This window comes from Chelonoidis abingdonii, chromosome 11 (genome assembly GCF_003597395.2).
Source record: "Chelonoidis abingdonii isolate Lonesome George chromosome 11, CheloAbing_2.0, whole genome shotgun sequence".
Lineage (NCBI taxonomy): Eukaryota > Metazoa > Chordata > Testudines > Testudinidae > Chelonoidis > Chelonoidis abingdonii.
The window spans coordinates 15,781,584-15,807,738 of NC_133779.1; the positions used below are offsets into that span (position 1 = coordinate 15,781,584).

At 55.7% G+C, this 26,155-nt stretch overlaps 1 protein-coding gene across 1 annotated transcript in view; it reads left to right on the forward strand.

The window, feature by feature from the left end:
- The window catches only part of LOC116834907 (immunoglobulin superfamily member 1-like), a 123,353-nt gene that overhangs the window by 57,547 nt on the left and 39,651 nt on the right, over nucleotides 1-26,155 (forward strand). Inside the window, exon 4 of the mRNA XM_075070525.1 lies at nucleotides 17,011-17,301. Coding sequence (XP_074926626.1) covers nucleotides 17,011-17,301 — 291 coding nt within the window. The remainder of the gene's footprint in view (nucleotides 1-17,010; nucleotides 17,302-26,155) is intronic.

Consider the following 26,155-nt stretch of genomic DNA (forward strand, 5'->3'; position numbering starts at 1 on the left):
TTCAGCACTGAGGGAGGGGTCCCTGTATAACCAGCCACCGGCACCACGCCTAGCAGGCAGGACTGATCAGAGGCGGGGCCAGGAGGCCATTTGACCTGGGCCTCAAGCTCAGATGGGGCCTCAAATTTAGATACTAATTACTTTTTTTGCATTTGATAGATTTTGCAACTTGTCTTTATGCGCATCCCTGTCGAACCAAAATATGACACACACTCTCAGCTTAGAGCTGCAAATTTAAGCAAATAAGAGATATGATTTAGTAAAAGACATAATTTTTTGGTTAACTGATATAGATTTTGTCATATTAAAGAATTAAAAATGTTTATAAATATTAATAAAAATAGAGCACAAGATTAGACCGTGATGAACGTGTCCTCTCAGATCAGCTGATTATATAAACAAACCAGTACTAAGGGGTGAGTCTGGGTCAAGTGCGTGTTGAAAGGTAGAGAACAGTTACATATCAGTGTCTTTGTAGTTTTACGTTTAGTTGACTAAGAAATTATTTGTGTGAGAATTCCTCATTATTATCTTCATAGGATAGCTAAAAGAGGTGATTGGTTGGTTGGTTGAGCCCTAGCTTGATAGCTTGGCCATTATCATAGGCTTTCGTAGTCTATAGGCCCATATTCAAGGTGAAAATTTGTGAGGACAATCTTGTACCGTGAGTTGCATGAGGACGCACGTTTGAAAATGTTGGACTTTATTATGGTCTGCACAGATTGATGGTGTTCAATCAGTTGCGCAGCATTTGAATTCAATGAGAAATGCTTTAAATGAGCTTGAATCTTTTAATCGCATGGCACAAGCTCAAACTGAACTTCAGGCTGTTCGGAAGCACATGTCCAAATTTGAATGCATTCTGATGTCATCTTTGTGGATGAAGCTACGTACAATGATCCACCAAACTAATCTGGTAACTGAAGCATGCAATGCTACACTTGATGTTGAGAGGGATGACGCTGAAAGTCTTATCACTGACATTCAGCAGATTTGTGAGCAATGGGACGCGATCCTGACTGAGTCCAAATTAGTAGCACAGAATATTAGCATTTCATTGGAGTTCTCCACCAGTCGCAACTTACCGCCTTAATAGGATGCGAAGCAGCATTCTAGGGTCAGCGTGTTCCTTGCCATCACTGACTATCAATCAGGACTCACACATTGATTGAGTCACTGTGACTAACTTGTACCCTTTTTGGGGTTCTTTGGCAGTTCAACAGAGCAGTGAAGATCTACTTTCACCAATTGAACAATTGAAGCAACAGTAAACCAAAGAAATCTCAACAGATCTCAGTGACGAGGCCATCTTCCTCAGATGAATCTATTCCACCAACTTCAAACTGGATTGCAAGCCAAAGGAATTGCGTCAAGAAATATTCGAACTTGGACTCTCCGGGGTGTTTCCCAATATCACAATTGCACTGCGTATATTGTCAGTTTGCCTGCATCAGTGGTTTCAGGTGAACACACCTTCAACAGGTACCTTGAAGCAGGTAAAGAACTGTCACCGTTCAGCTATGGGACAAGAACGTTTGAATGGGCTCTGTGCTTAATATCAACTGCGACATTGCACAAAAGCAAGACATGCTCTGATACAGCCATGCCAGAGACGTGGGATCGTCTCGCCAGCCTGAGCCGCCTGGGGGTCATTCACACAATTGTTGCTGTTGAGCCTGTGAAGCGGCCTGGCTGCGAGCTCACAAGTAAAACCCACGGGAAAGTTCCCCAGCTGTGCCAGGGCCCCGGAGAACCAGGGGAAATTGGGGATGATGCTGAACGCTGTAACCCAGGCGAGAGAGCCAGTCACAGACGCTGGGTTGGTCTGATCCGAAAAGCCCCCTGGCTACAGCCCCAGGACTGTTGACATCCGTGCTGGGCAAAAACAGAAGCTGGAATCAGGCGTTAATAGCCCCAAATTGGTGGGAGGGACTTTGGGCCAGCACAGGGAGACACCCCCAGCCAAGAGGCCTTGCAGGCCAGACTTGGAGGGGGATCATAACACAGATGTGGGACGACGCTGGGAAGAAGGGTCCTGCCACCTAGCCCCTGAGGGCGTGTGGCCCCCGCCAGAGCAAGTGTCTGAGCTGTGTATGACGGGGTCCCCGGGGTGCAGCTTGGCCTCTGGGACCACTGAGCCCTCCAAAGGCACCAACCTAGGCTGCCTCACACTGTGATGCTGATGTCAAGCTACCAAGCTCTGAGAGACTCTGCACCCACTCAGCCATGCACAGGCAGGGACCCACCCAGCTGTGTTACACCAATGATCTCCCAGCCACTCAAGTACCATCAATGGGGGGCTCCAGCCAATACCCCTCCCCCTAGATCCCCAGCCTTGCACCCCAGATTGGTACCATCCTGCACTGGTCAGAAGCCAGTCCAGGGTCAGTTCATTAACTTTGCCCTCTCAGTGTGGCGGGGACACGCACTAGCCTTTGTAAACTGAGCTGAGGTTTACCAGCACTTCAACCAAAACATGCTGTTTCAGGTCAAATATAAAACAGATTTATTAACTCCAGAAGGAGAGATTTTAAGTGGTTATAAGGAGCAAGGGCAGAAATCACAGTTGGTTAGTTAAGAAATAAAAATATATTTGCAGTCTAAACTCTACAAACGAAACAGGATTTGAATCAGGCAGCGTCTCCCCCTGACAGGTGGTAGAAGCAGGTTACAGATCCTCAATACACAGGCTGGGCTCCATCCCAGCCTGGAACCACCCTTCCCCAGTGCAAAGTCTCTGTCCTCCAGATGTTCCTCCAGGTGTCGAATTGTGGGGAAGAGAAGCCCACGGATTATGTCCCTTCTCCTCTTTAATATTTTTTTCCAATTTGCTTGAAAGGCCTTTGCTGTGACCCGGGGACCAGGCAGTCCCCATTGGTCCAGCAATCTCCACTGTGCACAGTCGCTGGGGAAATGGATTCTTTCCTTGAGGGGTGTTGATGAGCCATTAACAGTGTCTGGCTGGTCCTCTCTTGCAGTTGAAAGGTTGACTGTGGACGTCTGCCAACCTCACAACACATTTCAGTAGCACACCCAGCAATGTTTCAGAAGGTCCCACACAAGGACAACACAGACAGTGCAACAGGGCATGAAGGGTCAACAGATCAAGACTTTTAAAATGATGCCTCACAAGGCAACTTTGTAGCCAACCCATCATAATTCTATTGTAGTGGTGAATATGGGGGCTCCATGGTGCTACTTTGAGGTACAGATTGTCATCCTGTGGTATCACCGCGGCGCGGCCAGGGCCTGGGAAAGAGACCTGGGACATGTGAGGAACAGACTGTGAACTTCCTTTCACGTGCAGAGGCAGCTGTTTATGGTGTTCCCATGATCACAACATGGGGTGACTAATTCCCTTTAACCTTCCTCATCTTTTCCTTATTTCTGTATGAGTTGTTTAATAAATTGTATGTGCTCTGAATTCTGTGTACTGATCAGTGGGTGAGGGAAGCACCTGGTGCAAAGAGAGATCCCGGGAGTGGGGACACCCTCACGCCTGTCCTATGTGACCACGACAAGACTGGGGGGGGTGAGCCCCCAGGGATCCGGGGCTCTGCAAAGAGCAGCAGGGCTATGGGAGTTTGGGGGGTACAGGCCAAGGGTGGGGTGGGGTGGTTGGGTTTTGAGGGGAGACAGAAAGGGGGCAGGGTGAGTGGATGCTGGAGGGGAGACAGGCTGAGGTTGGGGAGGTTGCGTGGGGACATGACAGGGATTTGAGGGGCGAGGGTGGGATGGGGGAGGGGCTCCCCTCTCACAGAGTCGGGGTCAGCAGATGGGGGGAGGGTTTGTTTTCCCGCCAAAAATCCAGTTGAGCTGGGGGACCTCTGGCCAGCTGGGGTGGGGAGGGGTGAGGGGCAGGCAACTCCCCCCATAGGCCATGGGACAGATTCACCCTGAAACGCTCACGAGGGGGGAACCCAGGTGCTCCCCGACCACTGGGGGCCGTGTAAACTCATCATCACCACTCAGCTATAGCACAAGGAACAGCAAATCCAGGCGTCCCCCATCACTCTTGCTTCTCACACAGTATCACGGCTTGTGTTGCAGATGGGCAGGTTGGCAGGCTGAGTGGGAAGGCTGCAGAGTCAAACCATCCAGCACCAGGAAATGCCACAGTTACGGTTTCCTGGACGACCTTAACTCTGCCCCTTCATGCAGGTCCATTACGATGCCAGACTTTAATTGCATGTCACAGGTGGGCAAGTTTCTTTCTGAAGGCAGCAGGACACGCTGCAGGTGATCTGTCTCCCCTCCCCACAGAGACACAGACAAGCTGGGAGCTGCATGACGCTTGGCCAAGCTGACAGTCCCTGGGTTTCCTGGGTTTTGCAAAGACCTCTGCTTGCTTTCACTGTGCTCGATTTTGCCTGCAGATTAGAGACAGTTTGTGGTGGATGCAGGAAGAGATGAGACATCGTTGACTTCCTGTAGCTGGAGCCACCAGCTGAGTGCCTCATTTGAGGCTCGGTGGAGCTGGGTGCCAGGGTGTTAGTGGCAGTGTTGAGGGGCCCCTTGCTGTCTCCATCAGGGCATCTGTTCTCACCGTCCTTGTTCTTGGTGAATCTTGGAGACAGGGGATCTGAGACCAGGGCGTGTGCCCATGGGGGGAGTGGGGGGGATCTGAGACCAGGGCAGGTGTCCATTGTGGGGGCGGGATCTGAGACCGGGCCCCATGGGAGTGAATGAGATCAGGGCGTGTGTCGGGGATGGGGAGAAGTTGGATCTGAGCCCAGGGTGTAGGATCCAGTTGCTCTGGGATCTGGTCCCTAATGACCCGTCTCCTCTCCAGGCTGCTGGCTGGTCAGGCAGAGGAGGGTGTTGGGACATGAGTATCTGTGGGGCTGGAGAAACTTTACAGTTAAGGATGGGGGGGAGTGGGGAGGGAAAGAGAAGAGGACCTGAACCTTCACCCCAAAACTGTTTAACCTCCTTGTATTGATGCTGGGGGGCTGAGATCAGAACCCAGCCCTGCTCCCAGTGCAGTCGGGGGTGACTCCGGATTGAACCAGGAGGCTGGATGCTAAGGCAGGTTACAGACCCTGCATCTCCGTCAGCCCCAGTGGGGTGATCACCCCGGGGGAAGCCGTCACCATCCAGGGTCAGTGTCGATGCGAGGCCAGGAGATTATTTCTGTATAAAGGTGGAATTGAAATCCAGGATCTGGGATGCTGCCGGGGAGGGGGTGAATTCACCATCCCCAGCACCAACTGGTTGGATCTCAGTGACATTGTGCGGATCATTGTGGCAGGTGAGGGGCCCAGCTTGGCATCCCCACACCCATCCCCACACCCAGCCCGACCTACAGGGGGTCTCTGCGCCTATGGTACGCTCAGAGCCAGGCTCTGCCCTGAGCTCAGCAGAGGGGACACCTGGCATGGAGTCACAGGGGGTTCCCAGTGGCTGCAGATTGGGGTCTGAGGGAGGAGGGATTCCTGTGCACAGGGGACCTTGGGGTGTCACTTAACCTGCGTGTGTCTCCATTTCCCCTTGTACGAACGGGGGATAATCATCGCTCCTGCACCTTGTGTTTGGTTAGTCAGCCAGTACTTGGCTTTAGGGCAGGGGCTTTTTCTCACTGTGTCTGTGCAACACTCAGCACCTCTGACTCTCAGCCCTCTCCCGATCTAACCACTAGACCCCACTCCCCTCCCAGAGCCAGGAAGAGAACCCAGGAGTCCTGGCTCCCAGTCCCCCCTGCTCTAACCACTAGACCCCACTCCCCTCCCAGAGCCGAGGATAGAACCCAGATGTCCTGGCTCCCAGGCTGTGGGCCCCACAATAAATAGATAGATGGGTACAGAGTGGGGTTCTGGCTTTCAGTCCTTGGGCAGTTCAGGTCGTAGCTCCCAGGAATCTCTGGGATCTCGGAGAGGTTTGTCTGGCTGGGTTTTCTCCCAGGGCCCTGTCTCTGGGACTGTGCTGGGACGGGGTGCAGTGACTGTGCTGGGGTCTGTCTCACGGCCTGTTTCCTTCTCACTACAGAGCTCAGATACCCCAAACCTTCCATCTCCCTGCGCCCCAGTGGGGGGGTCGCCCTGGGGGGGAGCTGTGACCGTCCGGTGTCGGGGTCGGCACCAGAATGCGAGATTCCTTCTGTACAAAGATGGAAACCCGATTGTGCTGCAGGACGTGGAGCCGGCTGGGGACGTGGCTGAGTTTCCCATTCGCAACATGAGCCAGGGAGACGCAGGGAGCTACAGCTGCTGATATAGCACCAAATCGGACTCGCCCGTCTGGTCGGAGCCCAGCGACCCCAGGGAGCTGGTGGTAGCAGGTGAGGGGCCTGGCTCAGTGTCCCCATTCCCAGCCCACACCCAGCCGGACCCTCGGGGTTGTGGCCCTGATGGGCAGGACCGGATTTCCCATGGCACCAGGCCCCGCTCCACTCCGCTCCCCGCTCTCTCCTATGGGGGCAGAGGCTTGATGCTGCCGCTGCTGGGCCCCTGCTGCAGCAGGGCAGGCTCCGCCATCAGCCACGTTCCTCCCCCGTCTCTTCCCCCAGCACTATGTTCCCACACCTCCCCCTCGCCCTGCCGCTGATCAGCTGTTTGCCAGCAGGAGAGAGGGGGAAGAGTGGAGCCGCAGCTCGCTCTCTACTCTGGGAAGGAGAGGAGGCAGGGGAAGGGGCTGGAATTGGGGCATTCCCCCTCCAGCCCCCTGCCGTGAGCACCCCCATGACCCCAGCCCACCTCCACAGCCATCTGCCCACCTTTACCCCAGCACCCCCCTCACACACCTCCAGCCCCCTGCCTCCCCTCATGCCCCTCAGCTCCCTGCCCTGTCTCCTGAACCCCCTTCACACACTCCCAGCACCCTGCCCTGATCCCTGCACCCCCTCATGCCCCCCAGTCCCTGCCCTGACTCCTGAACCTCCCTCACACACCTCCAGCCTCCTGCCCTGATCCCTGCACCGCCTCATACGCTCCAGCCTCCTGCACGCCCCCCAGTCCCTGCCCTGACTCCTGAACCCCTCTCACACACACCCAGCCCCCTGCCCTTATCTCTGCACCCCCTCATGCCCCCCCAGTCCCTGCCCTGACTCCTGCACCCCTCTCACACACACCCAGCTACCTATCCTCACTCTTGCCAGGGAGCAGGGATGGAGTCACTGCGGGTTCCCCAGCCAGGGGGAAGCAGAAGCTGCTGGAAGTTTGGGGCTCACTGGGGGGGATCTCTGCACCCAGGGGGAACTGCAGAGCAGGGGGCCTTTCCCATGGGGATGTTCCCCCAGCAACCTCTACTCTGGGGATGCACAGAGGAGTGGGGGGCCCAGGAGCTGCCCAGCCAGCACCATCCCCAGAGCTGAATTCACTCCCCACCAGTCCGGACAATTAAAGCTGCAACAATGGCTGGGTTTCAGCCCCTTCCCCTCGAGGCCTGGGTGCTCAGTTCCATCCCTCCCCCATCCCAGCCAATGCTCGTTTTAATCCCACAGAGGGAACCACTTCAGCTGGGCCCCAGCAGCCAGATTCCTACCCCCGACAGAGCCGGAGGGAGAAGGTGAGCGAGAAAATCGAACAATTCATCCCCCAGGGAACAGGGCTCCCTGCTCAGACACCCACGGGGCCATTCGGGCCGATTGGAGGAGGATGGTCCATGCAGATAGAGGGTGATGGACAGATCCATGGGGCCGGATGGTCACGAGTCGGTGGGAAAGTGGGTCCTTGGGAACGAAGGGCGGTGGACAGATGGGAGCATGTCTGGTGAGGGATAGAAAGATGGACTAAGATGATGGACTGTCTACATGAAAACTGGACCCGAAATGATGAATCCAGTGTGGTTCCCAGTGGTGATCTCAGAGCGAGTCTGGGCTGTCGGAGCCAGGCAGGGGCTACATCTGTGCTGAAGGTCTCATTGGGCCAATCCTCCCCATCCCAGGCGCTGAGCCTGCTCGAACCCCTGGACTCCCTGAGTCCTCTCACTCAGCCTGCGTAAGAGCCGCCATAGTTGGTTGTCAGGAGTGGGGTCTCAGTATAACTAACCACAGACACCAGGACTCCAGCTTTCTCACCCCCGGCCCTGCCCTGCCCTGATCCTGACAGACGCTGGTTCTATTCCCACAAGGGGAACCAACCCTACTCAGCCGGGAATGGTGCCAGCTCCCACCCACCCAGGCAGTGCAGGGCCAAGTACTGAGGCTGGGGTCAGGAAATCGCCATCAACACCCCCAAAAACAGGTTTGTGCTGCCCAAGGAACTGCTTCTTGGGGGAGCCACGAAGGGCTGGCTGCGTGGGACGGGGGCAGATCCCCACAGCAAATGTCCCATCTGGGCTGAGACCCCACCAGACTCATTTCATATGTAAGCAGAGTCAGGATGAGCTCTACCCTGACATCTGGTGATGAATTATAGTGAGTGTGGAAAAGAATTTCAGGGGCTGATCTTGTTTGCATAGGCACACCCTCCCCATCTGGCATTGCCCACAGCAGCCTGGGATGGTTGCTTTGGCAGTTGTGGGATCCCCAGTTTCTTTGTTGTTGGGGCGGGAGGAGTGGAGTGTTGTCACCCTGATTGTGTGGATGAGGAACCGTGAAACTGCTTTGAGACAGGCATTCTCACCATCAATTGAGTGGCATTCGCTAGACAAGGGAGTGGGCTCCTTGTGTGAGCCAGAAGCACTATTTGCACCTTCTTCTCTCTTCACTGTTGGATATCAGAGCTGATTTTTGATTCCCTTAAGAATTCAACTTATAGGCTACTGAGCTAAAATCACTAAAGAGCTGTGCTAAGTAGTGGGGGAGCCTGAAGCTATATTGTGGAGCACAGCAGTTTGTGGGACAGTTGGAGCGGCCCAGGGAGCGACCGGAGCTGAGCAGTTTGCAGGGACGGCTGGAGCAGATCACGGGACGGCTGGTGCAGCAGAGCAGCTGGCAGAGCGGAGCAGAGCACAGCAGTTCGAGGGGACGGCGAAAGCAGAATCCCACAGAGAGGCAGGGCAGTCGGCTCTGGACCACATAAGGTTCCCCTTTCTACCCAGGCAGGAGGGGGGAAACCCCTGCAGATAAACTCTTGAACTCTGGGGCTGCACTGACGCAGGACAGAGACTCTTGGGTTGTGGGACTTTGGGGACTGTGGGTGATTTTGGGTTGCTGGACTCATGAGCCCAGGGAAAAGGACATGGCCTAGTTGAGGTGATTTCACAATTTAACGCTACGTTGTTTATCTTATGTTATTAAACATTTTCTACTACACCGGGACTCTGTGCTTGCGAGAGGGGAAATATTTCTCTTTGAGGCTCCCAGGAATGTGTGAGTAAGATTTTCCAAGGTCGCTGGTTGGGGGCTCGAGCTGGTTTGCATTACGTTGTAAGGAAGGGACCCCTATGTATTGAACTCAGCCCTTGCTACTATCAATTCGGCCTGGCAAAAGGGTTACACATATGTCTGTGGAGGGGGGTGTCACTGGGTAGATGCCAGATTGGCTTGTTGGGGGCAGGCCCGGGAGATCTTCCCCCAAGCAAACAGCCCCACCCTGGAGACCCCACAGACCAGGGAGCTGTGCTGCTCATTGGCACCACAAAGCCACCTGTGTGGGGCACAGATTGGTGCATATCCCCCTGGGAGAATGGGGCTGGGAATGGAGATCTGGAGATAACGCTCCCAGATATCGCAGGGCCAGATTAACTTTCTGTGGGCTCCCTGGGGGAACGAATGTAAAAGACAGGAGATCGACACAGAAATTGTCTTTGACACAGCACATAGCTGCACAAGTTTTATTAACAATAGATTGGTGTGAGGGGTGCAGGAGCTCCCATTTGGTGCTCAGGGTGGGGGCCATGATGGGGCGGGGGTGTAGGAGCCAGGAGAGGGGGATGGAATTGTAGAAGCTACAGGGGGAAAAGCCCTCTGGGATCATCCTGGCTCAGTCCATCTCCCTGCCAATGCAGGGCTGATCCTTACTGCACGTTTTGTCCGGTCTCCTTTTAAAACTCCCAAGCCTTGGGGTCTCTAGCTGATATTCTCAAACTGGGGGTCGGGACCCCTCAGGGGATTGCAAGGTTATTACATGGGGGATCGCGAGCTGTCAACCTCCACCCCAAATCCCACTTTGCCTCCAGCATTTATAACGGTCTTAAATATATTAAGTGTTTTTAATTTATCAGGGGTGGGGGGTGGCACTCAGAGGCTTGCTACGTGAAAGAGATCACCCGTAAAAAAGTTTGAGAGCCTCTGCTCTGTAGCTCAGGGGAGCGGTGTGCTGTGCCCCATATTCATCATTTGTGTATATTCTTTATAATGGTATAAAGCCGGCCACGTAGGAATCATGGGAAAGGTTAGGATTTGCTGAAAACCACGGTTCTGTCCAAATATGTATATCATTAAAGTGTCTAAAGTTATGAGATTGTGCTGTATGGTGTGAATGAAATATGCTGCAAATTTGGGAGTAGCCCAGAAGGCAACTCCCCAGAAACAGGAAGGCACTTGACCGAACGGCTGGGTGGATGTTACACAGCCATCACCAGGATTCAGTGGCCATTACCAGACAATTACTCAACCCTGGACTCAGCAATGCGTTCTCCACCCACGTGCACACGGTGCTTGGACTTGTGTTTTCCAAAGCACATGGACTAAACAGGAGATAGTTTCAGCCCAGGTTGTACCCCGGGGGTCACACACTAGCAGCGCCCTTCCCTTGGGAGACTATTCCAGCAGCACTCCAAGGCAGAGATTGCACTGCTGGGAAGGTTTCCCCTGATAGCCTCAGTTTCCCTATCCTAGTCCCCCATCCCTATTTCCTACTGCCTCTTCCCTTCTACCCCGCATCACCCTAAGAGGTAGTCACCGAGGTGCCATGGAGGGGGGACCAAGCACACTATGTGGACATGGCCGCTGTCTCTGAGAGGCAGGCATCTCTGCCTGGGCAGGGAGGGGAAGCAGGGGGGCACTGCACCCCACAGGAGACCAGGAGATGCCCCCCCTACCCGCCTGCCCACCCACAATGCCCGTCCTGGTCCAGCTGCCCGGTAGGGGGAGGTACTCTCAATCTCTCTCTGCTGCAGGGATGCAGGGGATGTTTTTGGAGATGCCTCTAGCTGAGTCCCCTGCCAGATGCAGAGAGCTTGGTGGCAGCTGGTGCCCGCCACCATGCAGACGGCCACCCTGCCAGCAGCCAGGTGCCAGCTCTCAGCACAGCTACCAGGTGTGACGTTATTTGAGATAATCTGGGACCATATAGAACATGGTTGCAACCAAGGTCCTGTAGTGGCACCAAATCTTATGTAAAGGGGGTCGTATAAAGTGTCTAAGACCAGGTTATGGGTTGCGGGGTATGATTTGCTGTCTGTACGTGTGTACTTTTGTAGTTGAAGTTATGAGTATTGGCTCTGTACTGTCTGTATTTCAAACTTATGCTGTGCTTCTGGGTGGCCCCAGACAAGTTGGTGTCAGCTCTGCCTAGTGCTTGATGGCCCATTAAGACATAGCTACACAACTGACCCATTGAGAGAAGGCAGATACGCCTTGTAACTCGCAAGATGCAGGGACTGGCCCATGTGACTCCGACTCATTTTGCTGTAATTTTCCACAGTTAAGAACAAAGTGGTGTTCTTACACCGGAAAGACTATAAAGGCTGATGCCTCATCTCCATTTGGTTTCTGTCCTGCTTCTTACCTCTGGAGGACTTTGCTACAAACTGAAGCTCTGAACAAAGGACTGAATGACCCATCCCAGTGGGGATGTTCCAGAGCTTGATTTGAACCTGCAGTTTATTCTATTCTGCTACAGCCTGAACTAAGAACTGTGCCATGACTGTATGAAATTGATCCATTTAACCATTCTAGCTCTCATCTATCCCTTTTCCTTTATGAATAAACCTTTAGATTTAGATTCTAAAGCAGTGGTCCCAATGCGGTGCCGCGGGCGCCATGGCGCCTGCCGGGGCATTTATGTGCACTCTCCTAGTGCCAGCAGGAGAGAGAAGCGTGACCCACAGCTGCCGGGGACAGCGAACTCCGGGGCCTGCAGGCTGCGAGCGCCATGTTCTCTGTCCCTGCCGAGCGTTGGGCTGTCGCTTCTCTGGGCTGCAGGTGCAGGGCTGCGGCTTAAGCCGGAGAGGAACCGCGGCCGCGGCCTGTGGCACAGAGAACTTCGGGGATGCAGGTTAAGTAGAATATAAATAATTTGGACCAGCAGTTCAACATGTTTTACTTTTTAAAGTAACATTGAACCCACTGATTCAGAGTGACACTTGTTGAGCTAGAACCTAATGATGGCAGTCCGATGACAGGACTGTTACATCTTCGCTGCTGATCACTTCACAGGGCATGTTTCTCCACATGATCTCAAAGCCCTTCCGGTCGTCCCCCCCCACATATTTGCTACACAGAATGAGCTGAAGCTGCTTGGAATTCCAGGACGAGCAGGACCCGAGGGGGCGGGGGTGCTGCAGGATCTGGGCCCAGCTGGCTTCACAAGCAAGGGGCTGAGGTGCTCCCACCCACACCCTGCCCCACCCCAGTACAGCCCCTGCTTTGGAGCGAGCCCCCTCACCACTATTACCAGAATCCCTTGCTCCCCCACCCACAGCCCATAGATGTTCTGCTGTGGGGTCCCTGGGTTCACAGGGGGGCGCTGGGGCAGCGGTAATGAACACCACTCTGGCCTGTCCTGCTTCCAGGGGATCGCCCGCACGAGTTCTGAGCAGCCCATCATCGCGGGGTATAGCGGCAGCTTGCCCGGCTCTTCCTCTCCTCCTCTGGCCTCTCTGCTACAGACGAACCGAGAGTGAGTGCCCTGCCCGCGAGGGAGGGTAACCCGCTGCTAGGGTCGGGAAGGGGTCCACGGCTGGATGGGAACAGGGAGGAAACCCAGGAGGGGCAGGGGGCTCTGTAGGGGCATTGTCCTGCATCAGGGCTGCCCCAATGCCTCAGGGCGCACTAGGGCGCTGTGGCTGCAGGGGTGGGGGGCTCTCATCAGGGGCACCGTGCTGCAGGAGCAGGCTTAGCCGTGGGTGTGGGCTCCCCCTGGATCCCCATCCAGCTGGCTATAGCTGAGGGCAAGGTGTACACGGATCGACTCATGGACGATTCTGCTGTGGACCAGTCCTGAGACAGAGCAGGTGAGACCCCAGCTCTGCTCCCACCCCGATCTACCTGTCCCAACCTGGGGTCTAGTGTGTTGGGGTGGGTGGGGTGGGAGCAGACTCTGGGTTCTGTTTCTGTCTCTCTCTCTTCCCTGGAGTGGAGGCTGCAGGCACGTCTGAAGTCATAAGGGGGGCAGGGTGGAGGGGAGGGGCAGATCCTTGGTGCAGGCCACTCCGTTGGGGAGAACGTTGATGTGCGGTGCAGCCTGTGTGTCGCTTTGGGACGAGAGCTCTGCACCCTCTGGGTGTGCGCCTGCTCGTGACTCAGTTCCTGCTGCACTATGGAGTAGTATCCTGCCCTATCCCAGTGTGCTGGGGCAGGGGGCGAGTGTGTGATGTCCTGGTAAGTGCCCTTCCGCCTTCTCCACCAAGCGCAAGGGGGTTGGGGGGTGGGCTGGGGGAGAGAGGAAGGGGTGGAGACCAGAACAGAGATTAACCTCCTGACCATCCTGTTGCGAACTTGGGGTTCTCTTGGTTTTTTCTTGTTTTTTCAATGGTTTGCATGCAAGGGGTGGAACTCGGTTCCCTGGGTGTTTCTGATTTAACAAGGTGAGGGGAGGGAGTTTGTGTGACAGGACCAGCGAGGGACTTGTTACCCCAGCCGTGGCCTGGAGAATGGAGACCCCAGCGACTCGTGACCTGGTGAGGTGCGGGAGGCGGGGTAGGATTGTTAAGGCTAGAAAAGCCTGTTGGAAAAGTCAGGGCAGCCTGAGCCTGAGCACCTTGTTATGCCTCCTGAGATTGCCCTGTCCTGGGACTGGGCAGCTCCCATGTGCAGCTGGGAGATGATGAGGGGGTGGGGGCTGGGCAGCTGCAGGAGCGGATGTGGTTTGCTGGGCGTTGCAGGGATCTGTTTTTGCTCTGACCACGGTAGATTTGGCCTGGAGACTGCAGAGAAACCATCTGATGGGGAAGAAAGGGGCCGAGTGCATCACGGGCTTCCTGGGGCTGCAGCCCCGGGCGCAGTTCCTCATTCCCCTCGCACTCGGGCCTCAGGCTCGGTGGCGCTGGGAACGGGGTGTTGGTGGCAGTGCTGAGGGCCCGCCCACTGCCCCATCATGGCATCTGCTCTCACTGTCCTCCTCCTCGGTGAGTATCGGATAAGGCCAGGGCGTGTGCCTATGGGAGGGGGGATCTGAGACCAGGGCATGTGCCCATACGCAGGGATCTGAGCCCAGGGTGTAGGATCCAGTCCCTCTGGGATTTGGTCACTAACATGCTGTGTCCTCTCCAGGCTGCTGGCTGGCCAGGCACAGCGGGGTGTGGGGAGGTGAGTATCAGTCTGTGGGGAGGATGATAATCTCAGGATGGGGGAGGGGACGCATGGGGTGGGGAAAAGAGGAACTGAGCCCTGAACCTTCCCCAAAACTCAACCCAAAGTCCGCCAGTGAGCTCAGACCCGGCCCCGTTCTTCTCTGCCACCGCCCTATGGAGTTACTAGGAGCCAAATGTGGCTCCCTGGGTCTGACAAAGCAGATGGGAACCATCCCCTGGTTCAATGTCCTGCCCCCCACCCCCGGCTGTGAGGATCAGGGTTGGGGGCAGCATGTGGATTTATTTCAGCTCATACAAACGCTAACAGGGCCCATCTGTGGGCTGTAGATCCCCTCGAGGTAACTGAAATGTTCACGGTCAGTGCAGCTGTGGGGGAGAACCCACCAGATCCGCCCCCACCCCCAGATCCACCCCCAATAGCTCATCCCCTGCACTTACAGTCCCCTCCTCCCCCAAGCCTGGGGAAAGGTGGGTCTTTCGCGAGTCCTGCCAGTCACAGACTCTGTTTCCAACCCTGCGTCAGAGCTGCAGCAGATGAACCGGGAATTACGCTTGTGAATACCACAGAGCAGAATCACTGGTTCTATCCCACTGACCCCGTCAAGATCAATGTAGCAGGTGAGGGGCCCGGCTCAGCATCCCGGCCCCACACCCAGCCAGATCCTCTGGGGGTCTGCACCGATGGGACGCTCAGAGCCAGGCTCTGCCCTGAGCCCTGGGCCCAGCAGAGGGGACGCCCGGCTGGAGAGCAGGGACGGAGTCACTGAGGGTTCCCCAGCCAGGGGGGAGCAGCAGCCACTGGAGATTTGGGGTAGAGGAAGGGGGGATCCAGCCCCCTGGGGGACTGCAGAAGCAGGGATCTTCCCAGGGAACACATAAGTACAGGGTGAAGGTATAAACCCAGTGTAATATAGAGACTTGCACAGTCCCCCTACAAGTCGGTGAGGTCTTGTGCAGAGAAACCAGGAGTCCTGGTCCCCCATTCCCCTGCTCCCCCACTAGACCCCACTCCCCTCTCGCAGACCAGGGACAGAACCAGGTATCCTGGCTCCCAGCCCTCCAACAGAGAATCCAGGAGTGACTGGACCGTGGAGACTGCCTGCTGTCACCGCGGGAGCAGAGCTCGGGGTCCCCCCAGGGGCTGGTTGTTCGTGCTATGCTGTGACCCCAGGGCTGAGGGAAACTCCGCCCTGCGGAAAGCATCCAGGAGCCGCCCCAGGGCCGCCCGGTGACACCACCACTATGGGTCACGGTGTGAGACGGGCCCCAGGAGTGAGTGACGGGCCTTGTCTGCATGGCCTTCTGCTTCCCACTGCAGAGCCCAGAACCTCCAACCCAGCACTCCGACCCACGGGGGTCCCTGGGGGACCTGCCGGCCTGGTTACGGGGCACACCGGGTAGAGCGTTGTGCATGAATAAAGAAGGCGACCCTGATACCTTATTTCCTGATTCGACGGTGGGCAGGTGTTTTCCATCAGCAACGTGAGCGCGAGAGGACGGTGGAGCTACAACGCTTCCTATCACAGCAGATCGGAAGCCGTTAACGGCGTCCCCAACGACCCTATGGAGCTGTGGTGTAGAGGTGAGGGCGCTCACGTGTCCTGTTCCAGCCCCTCCTCCTCTCCCCCCCCTCACCAACCTCACCGGGCTCGGTGCCAATGACGCGCAAGCCAGCGCGCTGACCCTGACTCCGCAGAGGGGACGCCCGCGGGAAGGTCAGGACAGAGCAGTTGGGGGTTCCACCAGGGAGCACAGCCCCTGTGAGACCAGGGCAGGGAAGCTCGTAACGCGTGCTCACCCCCCTTGTGTGTAGGAACCGTGAGTCACTATTTAATCCCGTGATCCCATCCCCTCTGTTCTCCAGGCCCCGCTCCAGGCAGTGCCCTGGCCGGGGCTGAATGAGGCAGGGGCTGCAGGAGAAGTGGTGGCTTGGTGGACATGGTACTGGGCTGGGACCCAGGATATCTGGCCCAGCTCCTGGCATGGCCACAGACCCTGTGTGATGGGAGCACATTGTGGTTTTCTAGAGTGTCCTTATTTGTGGGAGAGGGGCTCAATCCTGGGGGATCTTAGGCTGAGCACCCACAAACTGAGACACACAGTTAGCGGAGACCTCTGCAAATGCTGGCCCCAGTAGCGCTGGATCCCTTGTGTTGGGGGAGCATGTAGGGCCCCCGCCATGATCAGGGCCCCGTTGTGCCAGGCGCTGCATAAACACAGAGTGAAGAGACAGTCTCTGCCCCTAGGAGCTCACTAAGGAAAGTGGACATGCCTGTGCCTCAGTTTCCCCTGTGTAGAATGGGAATAATGACCACTTCTTGCCTCCCAGGGGGCTAACTCCCTTCCTGTGTGGAGTTCTGGCCCTGCACTGCCAGGCACCACTCTGTGTCCAGGGCAGGCCAGACACAGTGAGCAAGGCCAGGGCCACACACAGCATATGAGGATCCAAGAACTAGGGAGCCGCAGCTCAGTGTCTGTGGGGGTAGGAGCCCAGCTCATAGGCCAGGATTCTGGGTGGGGGGAACTCTGGGATCTGTGAGAGAATCTCTGCCCCCGGGGCCCCAGGATCTGTCCATGGCTGCAGCCGGCCAGGGAGGACAGGGCTGGGTGGGTGCCTGGGTCTGGCTCTCACAGCCTGTCTCCTGTGCACAGATCCCAGCTTACCCAGACCCAACATCTCTCTGAGCCCCACCGGGGTCACTGCCCCAGGGGCAAACGTCACCATCTGGTGTCAGGGGCCGCGCCGGGACATGAGGTTCTTCCTGCACAAGGCTGGAGACCTGAACTTGCAGCGACAGATGGACCCGGCTGGGGACGTGGCCGAGTTCCTCATCCCCACCGTGGGCCAGCAGCACAGAGGGAGCTACAGCTGCAGCTACCGGCCCCAGTCAGAGCCCTTTGTCTCCTCGCAGCCCAGTGACACCGTGCAGCTGGTGGTAGCAGGTGAGGAGCTCGGCTCGGCATCCCTGTTCCCATCCCCACACCCAGTCAGGTCCTTGGGGGTCTCTGCACTGATGGGACGCTCAGAGCCAGGCTCGGCCCTGACCCCTGGCCCCAGCAATGGGGACACCCAGCCATGGAGCAGAGACAGAGTCACTGAGGGGTTCCCCATCCAAGGGAAACAGCAGCCACTGGAGGTTTGGGGCAGAGGAAGTGGGGTTTCCTGCCCCCAGAGAGAGCTGCAGAGAAGGGAGCTTTTCCCAGGGGGATGCTGACTTGGTTGCTTCCGTTCTTAGGACCCATAGAGAAGTTGGGCCCCAAGGGGGAGGGCAATTGCTGTGGAAACAGGTTGTGGTGCCCAGGGGTGGGTGGGGCCCATGGGGCCCAGACATCAGGGGGAGGGGCAGCCCCAGACCCTCAGCTCCCCCGATGCCTCCTGCTCTGCAGGCCACTGCCTGGAATTTGCTGGAAGATCCCAGGGGAAGGGCAGGATCTGACGGCTGGCCTGTGAAATTGGGCCCAGCTGAGTGCCAGAGTCCTGGGGCAATAACCCCGCTTCTTGGGCCACATGACATCCCCCTGGCAATAGGAGTGAGCATTACCCAGAATTCCCTTGGTTCTTGCTTCCTCTCCCCCCATTGGGGGTCTATGGGGATCCCCTGACCTTGTCCCCAATAGATGAGCAGCCAGAGGCAGCAGAACCCTAGGGCCTGGGCATCGCCTGAGTCTGGGGGGCAGCGGGTGAGATACCAGCCTCCCACTGCACGCACTGCCTGGCTGTGTTTGCCAGCAGCCGAGTTACCCCAGGGCTGGGCTCACTGCACAGCAGATAGGCCGGGAGAGAAGCACCTGTGGGGATGGACAGTGGGGTCCTATGGGGACAGGGAGCTGGGGTGGTTCCCTGTTCTGGGGGGCTAAGACCCTGAGGCTCTGATTGTCCCCATCCCCTGCCCCAGTCCTGGGGTGCCGGGTGTCTCAGGGGTAGTTCATCCACCTGGGAGCCCCCTTCACTGGGGAATCTGAGGCAGCAGGACATGGTCTCCCCTTAGGGGCCTGGCCCCGGGGAGGCCCCAGAGCCGCAGCACCTGGGAGACCCCCAGAGGGGGGCTGGGCTGGACCTGCCAGCTGGGGAGTTGGGGGCTCCACTCCCAGGGCAGTGCCAGCTGCTGATCTCCCTGTCCAAGTGGCCAAGTGACTCTTCCCTTCCCCCTACAGCAGCCCCCATGGATTTCACCAACACCAACATTGCCCGCCTGGTGCTGTGTGCCGGGGTCTTCCTCGTCCTGGGGCTGATCCTGGCTGAGGCCTATTACAGCCGCCCAAGGGGGACACCCTAGGTGAGGTGGCCCCCCCTTCTACGCCTCTTGCTCCCCGCAGGGGCTGGGCCCAAGGCGACATAGGATCCTCTAACTCACTGACTCTCTGCACCCCCAGGAGCCTGGATCCAGCTGTGCGGAGAACAGAATCTGCCTTGGGGACAAGCCCCTTCCCGTGGGGTGCTGAGACCCCGGCACAAACCTCCCTACCCCCAAACACCCTGTCTTGGAGAACCCTGCCCCCCACAACTCCTGACCTGACAGCAACTCCCCAGGATTGAACCCCCAATGCCATGTGTGACGTTGCACTTCTTATGTTTATGGAAATATGCTGATGGGTGTGAATATAATGTAACTGGAATATGCTTTAAGCAAAAGCTCTCTTGTAAGGTATCATTACAAAGCTTATGATCTACTGAGCGTGGTCATCCTGTTTGGATGAATGTAACTTTCTTGTATCTAAAACTAGAAATGTGAAGTTAATTCTGAGGTTCTCTTGTAGTTATGCAAAGCAAGGGCCATTAATGGTGGTTTAGAGTCTTGATGGTTCCCATTGACTAGGACAATTGGCTGTAGATGGCTCTGTTTTCATGCAAGCCTCCTTGTGGACCTGGGGGCCAGCCTGTGGGTAATGAAGAATGAGGTGTCACAGGGACATGTGACCATGTCACCTGATACTGGAATCCATCTTTAACCTGGTGCTTTTCCATTTAGAGGGAGGGCTGGGAACTCAGAGAGAGACACAAAGGATTCCTGCCTTGGGCCAAAGCTATAAAAGGGGGTGGAACCGAACAAAGGGGGCTGCCAGTCATGAGAAATCCCCTACTTACCACCTGAGCTGGAGCTAAGAAGGGCTGTACCAGGGGAGAGGGTCGGGCCCAGAGTAGGAAGCAGTCTAGGCTGTGAAAGAAGCTTATTGCAACATCTCTGAAGGTGAGATTTACCTGTAATCAGTTTGGTAAATGTTATTAGGCTTAGACTTGTGTGCTTTGTTTTATTATTACTTGAACCCGCTTAAATCCTCCTTTTTATACTTAATAAAATCACTTTTGTTTATTAATTAACCCAGAGTAAGGGATTAATACCTGGGGGAGCAAACAGCTGTGCATGTCTCTCTATCAGTGTTATAGAGGGAGAACAGTTTATGAGTTTAACCTGTATAAGCTTTACACAGAGTAAAACGGGTTTATTTGGGGTTTATTGAGGGATAGGAAATGTGCTGAGTGGTTTTCAGTTAAAGCCTGCAGGTTTGGGGGGCATGGCGCAGACCCTGGGTCTGTGTTGCAGCAGACATAGCGTGTCTGGCTTAACAAGGCAGGGTTTTGAAGTCCCAAGCTGGCAGGGAAAATGGGCTCAGAGGTACTTTCAGCACATCAGGGGAGAGTGCCAAGGGGGTCTCTGTGACCAAACCCATCACAGTCGGACTTTAACAACAGCTGTGGCGATGCCAGCGCCAGCTCCAGCTCAGCTCCATTGGCGCCTCTGCCCCCCTACCCGCCAGGACAGTCGGTAGCGTCTCTGGGGCAAGCAGGGAGACCCCCAAATCCGGGGGATTTTCTGGCTAGAGACTCGCTCCAGCGAACGGGGCCGGAGCTAGAACAAACCTCTTGTTTCACACGGCACCTGCCATGGCTCCCCTGGTTCCTGCTCTGCTGGGTCTGTAACAGCCAGTTCCAGGGATTAATGGGGGGTTTGCCGTGGGGCTGAGCAAGCTGTGGGCTCTGGACCGCACCCCCGTCCCATGTTTAGCCCTGTTCAGTATGGGGCTGGGGCGTGTTCACACCTTGGGCCCTTGACTGTGTCTCCACGAACACAACAGGGCACAGAGGGATTTAGTCGCTGGTGCTTCTGGGCTCCCCCATGGCAGGCGTTTGGGGGGAGCTGGAGGGAGGGAGCCGGGAGTTTGAGGGAAGTAGTTTGGGGGTAATGGGAGAGGGGTTGAGGACAGAGGGGCTGGGATGGGGGACAGCAGTTTAAGGGCAGACAGGCTCCCCCCAGAAGGTCAGAGTCGAGGGGCAGGATAGTTGGGGGGACAGAGGAGGGAGGGGGAGCCATCAGCCCTGAGTGCCCCCTCAGCTGCCACTTCTACCCCCAGCAGCCTCCCCTCTCAGTGCCCCCCTGACCCTCCCTCAGCTGCAGCTGCCTCAGCCTCAGGGCCCCCCATTTTCTTTTCTGTCTCCAAGTCCTCAGTCTCCCCCCCACAGCCCCTCTGCCCCACATTCCGTGCCCCATAATGTCCCCCACCGCATATTCACCCCTCCCCCTCTCACTGTACCCTAGGCTGTCCAGGGGGGCAGGATTAATTTCCCCCACCAGGCTGAGGCGTTGGCAATCTGAGCCAGGGCGCAGTATGGCCGCCCTGCAGGGGGTGAGGGGGCAGCCATGTTAATTGAGGGCCGTTGGAGGTCCCTTACCTTGGGGAGCAATGGGAGGTGGCGGCCACGGCTAGTGATGGGGCAGTGAGGGGGGCGACAGGCTGGAGGTGCTGGGGGGGCAGAATGCGGGAGGGTGTTATGGACTCACAGGTCGTACCCACTCTTGATCCCGTGCAGTCCCTGGGGGGAACCCCCTCCAGGGTGACAGCCCTTCTCTGGGGTCCACTTGCTCTGGACCCCCAGGGCCTCCACTCCCAGAGAGAATAATGCAACCTGGTCTCTCGCCCGGAGCAACTCTCAGCCAGAGTAAAACAAGAGGGTTTATTGAGCTTTTCAACCCAGCACAGGAAACTCTCAGGGCCTCAGACCTGGCCTCCCCCAGCCCAGAACATCCCAGTCTCCCCTGCAGCCAGGTGGGCTCTGCCTGCTCCCCCTCTGCAGCCCAGAGCCCCCCTGCTTCCCAGCTGGGCATCTCATATCCCCAGCCCCAAGCCCTGCCTCTGTCCATTGTCTTCTCTGCAGGGAAATGGGGCGCCTGGACTCCTCTCCCCTCTTCTGTTCTCTGGCCCCTCTGGCTGGAACTGGATGGTCAGGTCACCGGGCTCCTCTCTTCGCAGCCCATTGTCCTCCCACTGGCCAGAATCAGCTGCAACTCCTGAGCTGGGTCTCCGGGTCCCCAGCCGCTGGGGTCTCCATTCTCCAGGCCATTGGCTGGGGTCCCAAGTTCCCTCTCTGATCCTCTATAACAACAAACTCCCTCTCCCCTCCCCTCATTAAACCAGTAACACCTGGGGACACTGAGTCCCACCCCCTCGGCATGCAACCCCCTGGAAAAACCAAGGAACCCCCCCCCCACACACATACTTTGTCACAGAGGGGCAGTGGTGGTTGATGGGACACAGGCTGGGGGAGGCAGAATGGGGGATGGACCTGAGGGTGGTGAGGGGACAGGGCCTGAGGGGAGGGGTGAAGGGGTGATGGGACACAGGCTGGGGGGGCAGAATGAGGGAGGAAGGGGTCAGAGGGATTAACAGTTCACAGGCTGATGTTGATGGTCTCATGGTATCCTGGGTTTTGCAGAGACCTCTGCTTACTTTGACTGAACTAGATTTCACCTGCAGATTAGAGAGAAGGTGTGATGCATGGAGGAAGAGAGGAGACTTTGTCGGCTTCCTGTCGCTGGAGCCACCAGCTGAGTTCCTTATTTGGGGCTCGGTGGAGGTGGGTTCTGCGGTGTTGGTGGTAGCGCTGAGGTTTCCCTTCCAGCCCCCCTCATGGCATTTGCTCTCACTGTCCTAACCCTCAGTGAGTATCGGCGACAGCCAGGGTGTGTGCCCAGGGGTGGTGGGTATGAAACCAGGGTGTGTGTCTGATTCCAGGGTGTAGGATCCAGTTGCTCTGGGATCTGACCCTAACAAGCAGTCTTCTTTCCAGGCTGCTGGTTGCTGGGCCGAGCGGGGTGTCTGGAAGTGAGTATCTGTGGATCTGGGGAAACTTTATTGTTAAGGGGGAGGGGGGGGGACAAGAGGAGCTGACCCCAGAACTTTCCCCTCAAAACTCAGTTCAACTTCCTTGTATTGACCATGGTGGACTGAGACCAGAACTTGGCGCTGCACCCGTTGCAGTCAAGAGCGACTCTCGATTGACCCCTCCAGGGGAACTGAGATCAAACCCCAGCCTTGCCCCTATAGCGCTCAGTGGTGACTCCGGATTGACCCCATGGGGCAGAGATCAGACCGCAGCCCACAGGTTTCCTGTGGATCCCTACTCCCGGGGGAATTCTGCATCAAAAAATTAAAAATTCTGTACACAATATCTGAAAATCCTGCAAAATTATTTGTCAAAATAACATAATATAATCATGCCAGTTTCAACTATTTTGGTCATTTATTTCAAAATATCTGTCAGCGAGTATGTCTGTAACAATACAGACCAAAAAAAATGACACAGATTCTGGTAATTTTTTTTTTTGACAAATAATTTCCTCACTAAGCATATTAATACAGAACATTGAGTAATTCATTTAAATTACATGACAGAACTATATTTTCTGAGCCTGTCAGAAGCAGTGCAAAGGCTTGGGGGAGTCAGGGGTAATGGAGGAGCTGAGAGAGAGAGAAGGAGCCTAGGAGCGAACCTGGAAGGTGTTGGGTGTGAGTGGGAGAAAGGTTTTTGTTTTTTGTGGGGGGGATTGTTAGGGAGCTGGGAAGCCTCCCCCATGCAGACTTTGGCTGACCTCAAGCCTCTCCCATTCAGTCAGGCACATCAGCCCCTGTCCCTGCAAACCCCATCCCAATGGGTCTCTGCAACATCCTCCCCCATCCCCATATGTTCTTGTAAAAGCAGCAAAGAATCCTGTGGCACCTTATAGACTAAGGGCTTGGCTACATTGGCACTTTACAGCACTGCATCTTGCAGCGCTCGGGGCGTGTTTTTTCACACCCCTGAGCGCGAAAGTTGCAGCGCTGTAAAGTGTCAATGTAATCAGTGCTGCACTCTACACCCGTAAGGGATGTGGTTTACAAGCAGCGCTGGGAGAGCTCTCTCCCAGCGCTGCGGCTCTGACTACACTCACAGTTCAAAGTGCTGCCACGGCAGCGCTTCCACAGCGGTGCCGGGGCAGCGCTTTGAAATTTCTAATGTAGCCATACCCTAACAGATGTTTTGGAGCATGAGCTTTTGTGGGTGAATACCCACTTCGTCGGATGCCCAGACTCAGTGCTGTCACCCCACTAGCTCCTGAGCCCCAGTCTGTGATTTCCCCCAGCAGCCCTGGGCAGAATGCTGTGATGAACTTCTGCTCCTGGGGGGATTCTGCAGCACGGGGCAGGCAGAGAATTTTTTTCCCCACAGAAAATACGTTCTTCCCCAGAAGTGCTGCAGTTCCGCCTCTGCCCACCAGGGCCTGCAGAGGCGCTAGAACAGCGGGCTCTGATCACATTGCCGGCTGCTCTGGCACCAGAGCGGCTTCTCGTGGGCAAAAGTTAGAACTGCAGCACTTCTTGAGCAGAATGTATTTTCTGTGGGGAGGAAAAAACAAAATGAGTTTACTAAAGAAAGGAATCCTCCTGGTAATCTGTGTGTAACCCTTCTGCCCCTCTGAGTTGGCAGCTACAAGGGCCAGGTTCAGTATCCAGGGGTTCCGTTTCAGTAACACAAGGCATAACCGGCCCGGCATAACCTGGGACACTTACATACCATACCCTCCTGGGCGCCTCTAGGAGGCAATACTTCCCCTCTCGCAAGCACGGAGTCTGAGTGTAGCAAAATCTTTTTAATAAAGGAAGGAATCAATGTGGCATCCCATTGGAGAAACATCACAAACAGAGTTATAACACAAACCATAACCACCCCCCCCAAGTACATTTGGCAATGTCCTTTCCCCCTTAGGGTCTTAAGTCCAATCACTCCAAGCTCAACAACCAAAAGTCTCTGGTCAATGCCACCCCAGAATTCAAGAGTCTATTTGTAGAGGTCCCTCCCCCCAGCCTGGGTGAAAGGGCACCTTACGTGGTCCAGCGCCAACTGCCCTGCCTCTCCGTGGGTTCTGTTCGTTTCTCCACAAACTGCTTGCCTTACCAGCTGCTCCACTCTGCTCCTCCGCGCCGTCCTCACAAACTGCTCTGCTCCACAGCTGCCTCGTGAGCTGCTCCAGTTGTCCTGCAAACTGCTTGCTCCCGCCGCTCTGTGGGCTGCTCCACACGCCCACAGCTACTCCGCTCTGCAGCCGCTCCACTCCACCAGCTGTCCTGTGGTCTGCTCCAGCCATCCCATAAACTGCTCCATTCCGCCAGCTGCTCTGTTCCACAGTATAGCTTCAGGCTCCCCACTAGTTAGCACGTACTCCAGTGCTCCTAGCTCGTAATTTCAGCTCTTAGTGATCTCAGCACATAGTAGGGGAGCCACTGGTAGTGCACCATTAGCCCAAAGTGAGTTCAGCTCAGTAACCTGTATCTAGATTCTTAAGGAATAAAAAATCAACTCTGACATTCCACAGTGGAGAGAGGAGGGGGTGCAACTGGTGCTTCTAGCTCCACAAGGAGCCTGCCCACCCAGGCACAAATACCTGTCCCAACCTCTCTCTATTCACAGGGTTTGGAACCCATGTCCCTTGTCTAGCAAGTACCACCCAACTGAGGCTGAGTCATTTCTGTCACAAAGCAGTCCACAGCTCGCAGTCTGGGATGGGGCAGGCGTGCCTATGCAAATATTTGAGATTTCGCATTCCAGACATTCTTTCCACACTTCCCATACTTCACCACCAGATGTCAGGGTACAGCTCATCCTGACTCTGCTTACATGTGCAAGCAGTTACTGCAACTGCAAACCTGAAACGTATTCTCACCAGCAACTGCACACCGCACCATAGTAACTCTAGCTCCGGAACCAATCCATGCAACAAACCTCGATGCCAAACTCTGCCCACATATCTACACCAGCGACACCATCACAGGACCTAACCAGATCAGCCACACCATCACCGTTCATTCACTTGCACGTTCCACCAATGTAATATACGCCATCATATGCCAGCAATGCCCCTCTGCTATGTTACATCGGCCAAACTGGACGTCTATGAGAAAGGATAAATGGACACAAATCAGATATCAGGAATGGCAATATACAAAAAACCTGTAGGAGAGCACTCTCCCTGGCCACACTATAGCAGACCTTAAGGTGGCCATCCTGCAGCAAAAAAACTTCAGGACCAGACTTCAAAGAGAAACTGCTGAGCTTCAGTTCATCTGCAAGTTTGACACCATCAGCTCAGGACTAAACAAAGACGTGATGGCTTGCCAATTACAGAACCAGTTCTCCTCCCTTGGTTTTCAACCTCAACTGCTAGAACAGGGCCTCATCCCCCTGATTGAATAACCTCGTTATCTCTTGCTTGCTTGCTAGCATATATATACCTGCCCTGGAAATTTCCACTACCTGCGTCTGACGAAGTGGGTATTCACCCACGAAAGCTCACGCTCCAAAACGTCTGTTAGTCTATAAGGTGCCACAGGATTCTCTGCTGCTTTCACAGATCCAGACTAACACGGCTACCGCTCCGATACTTGCTAATAGCTGTTAGCAAAGAGAGCCCACCCAATCAACCAGTGAATTCTGTTAAGCAAGAGAAATCAGGGTTTGAGCCTACATGACAAGAAGGGGGAAAAA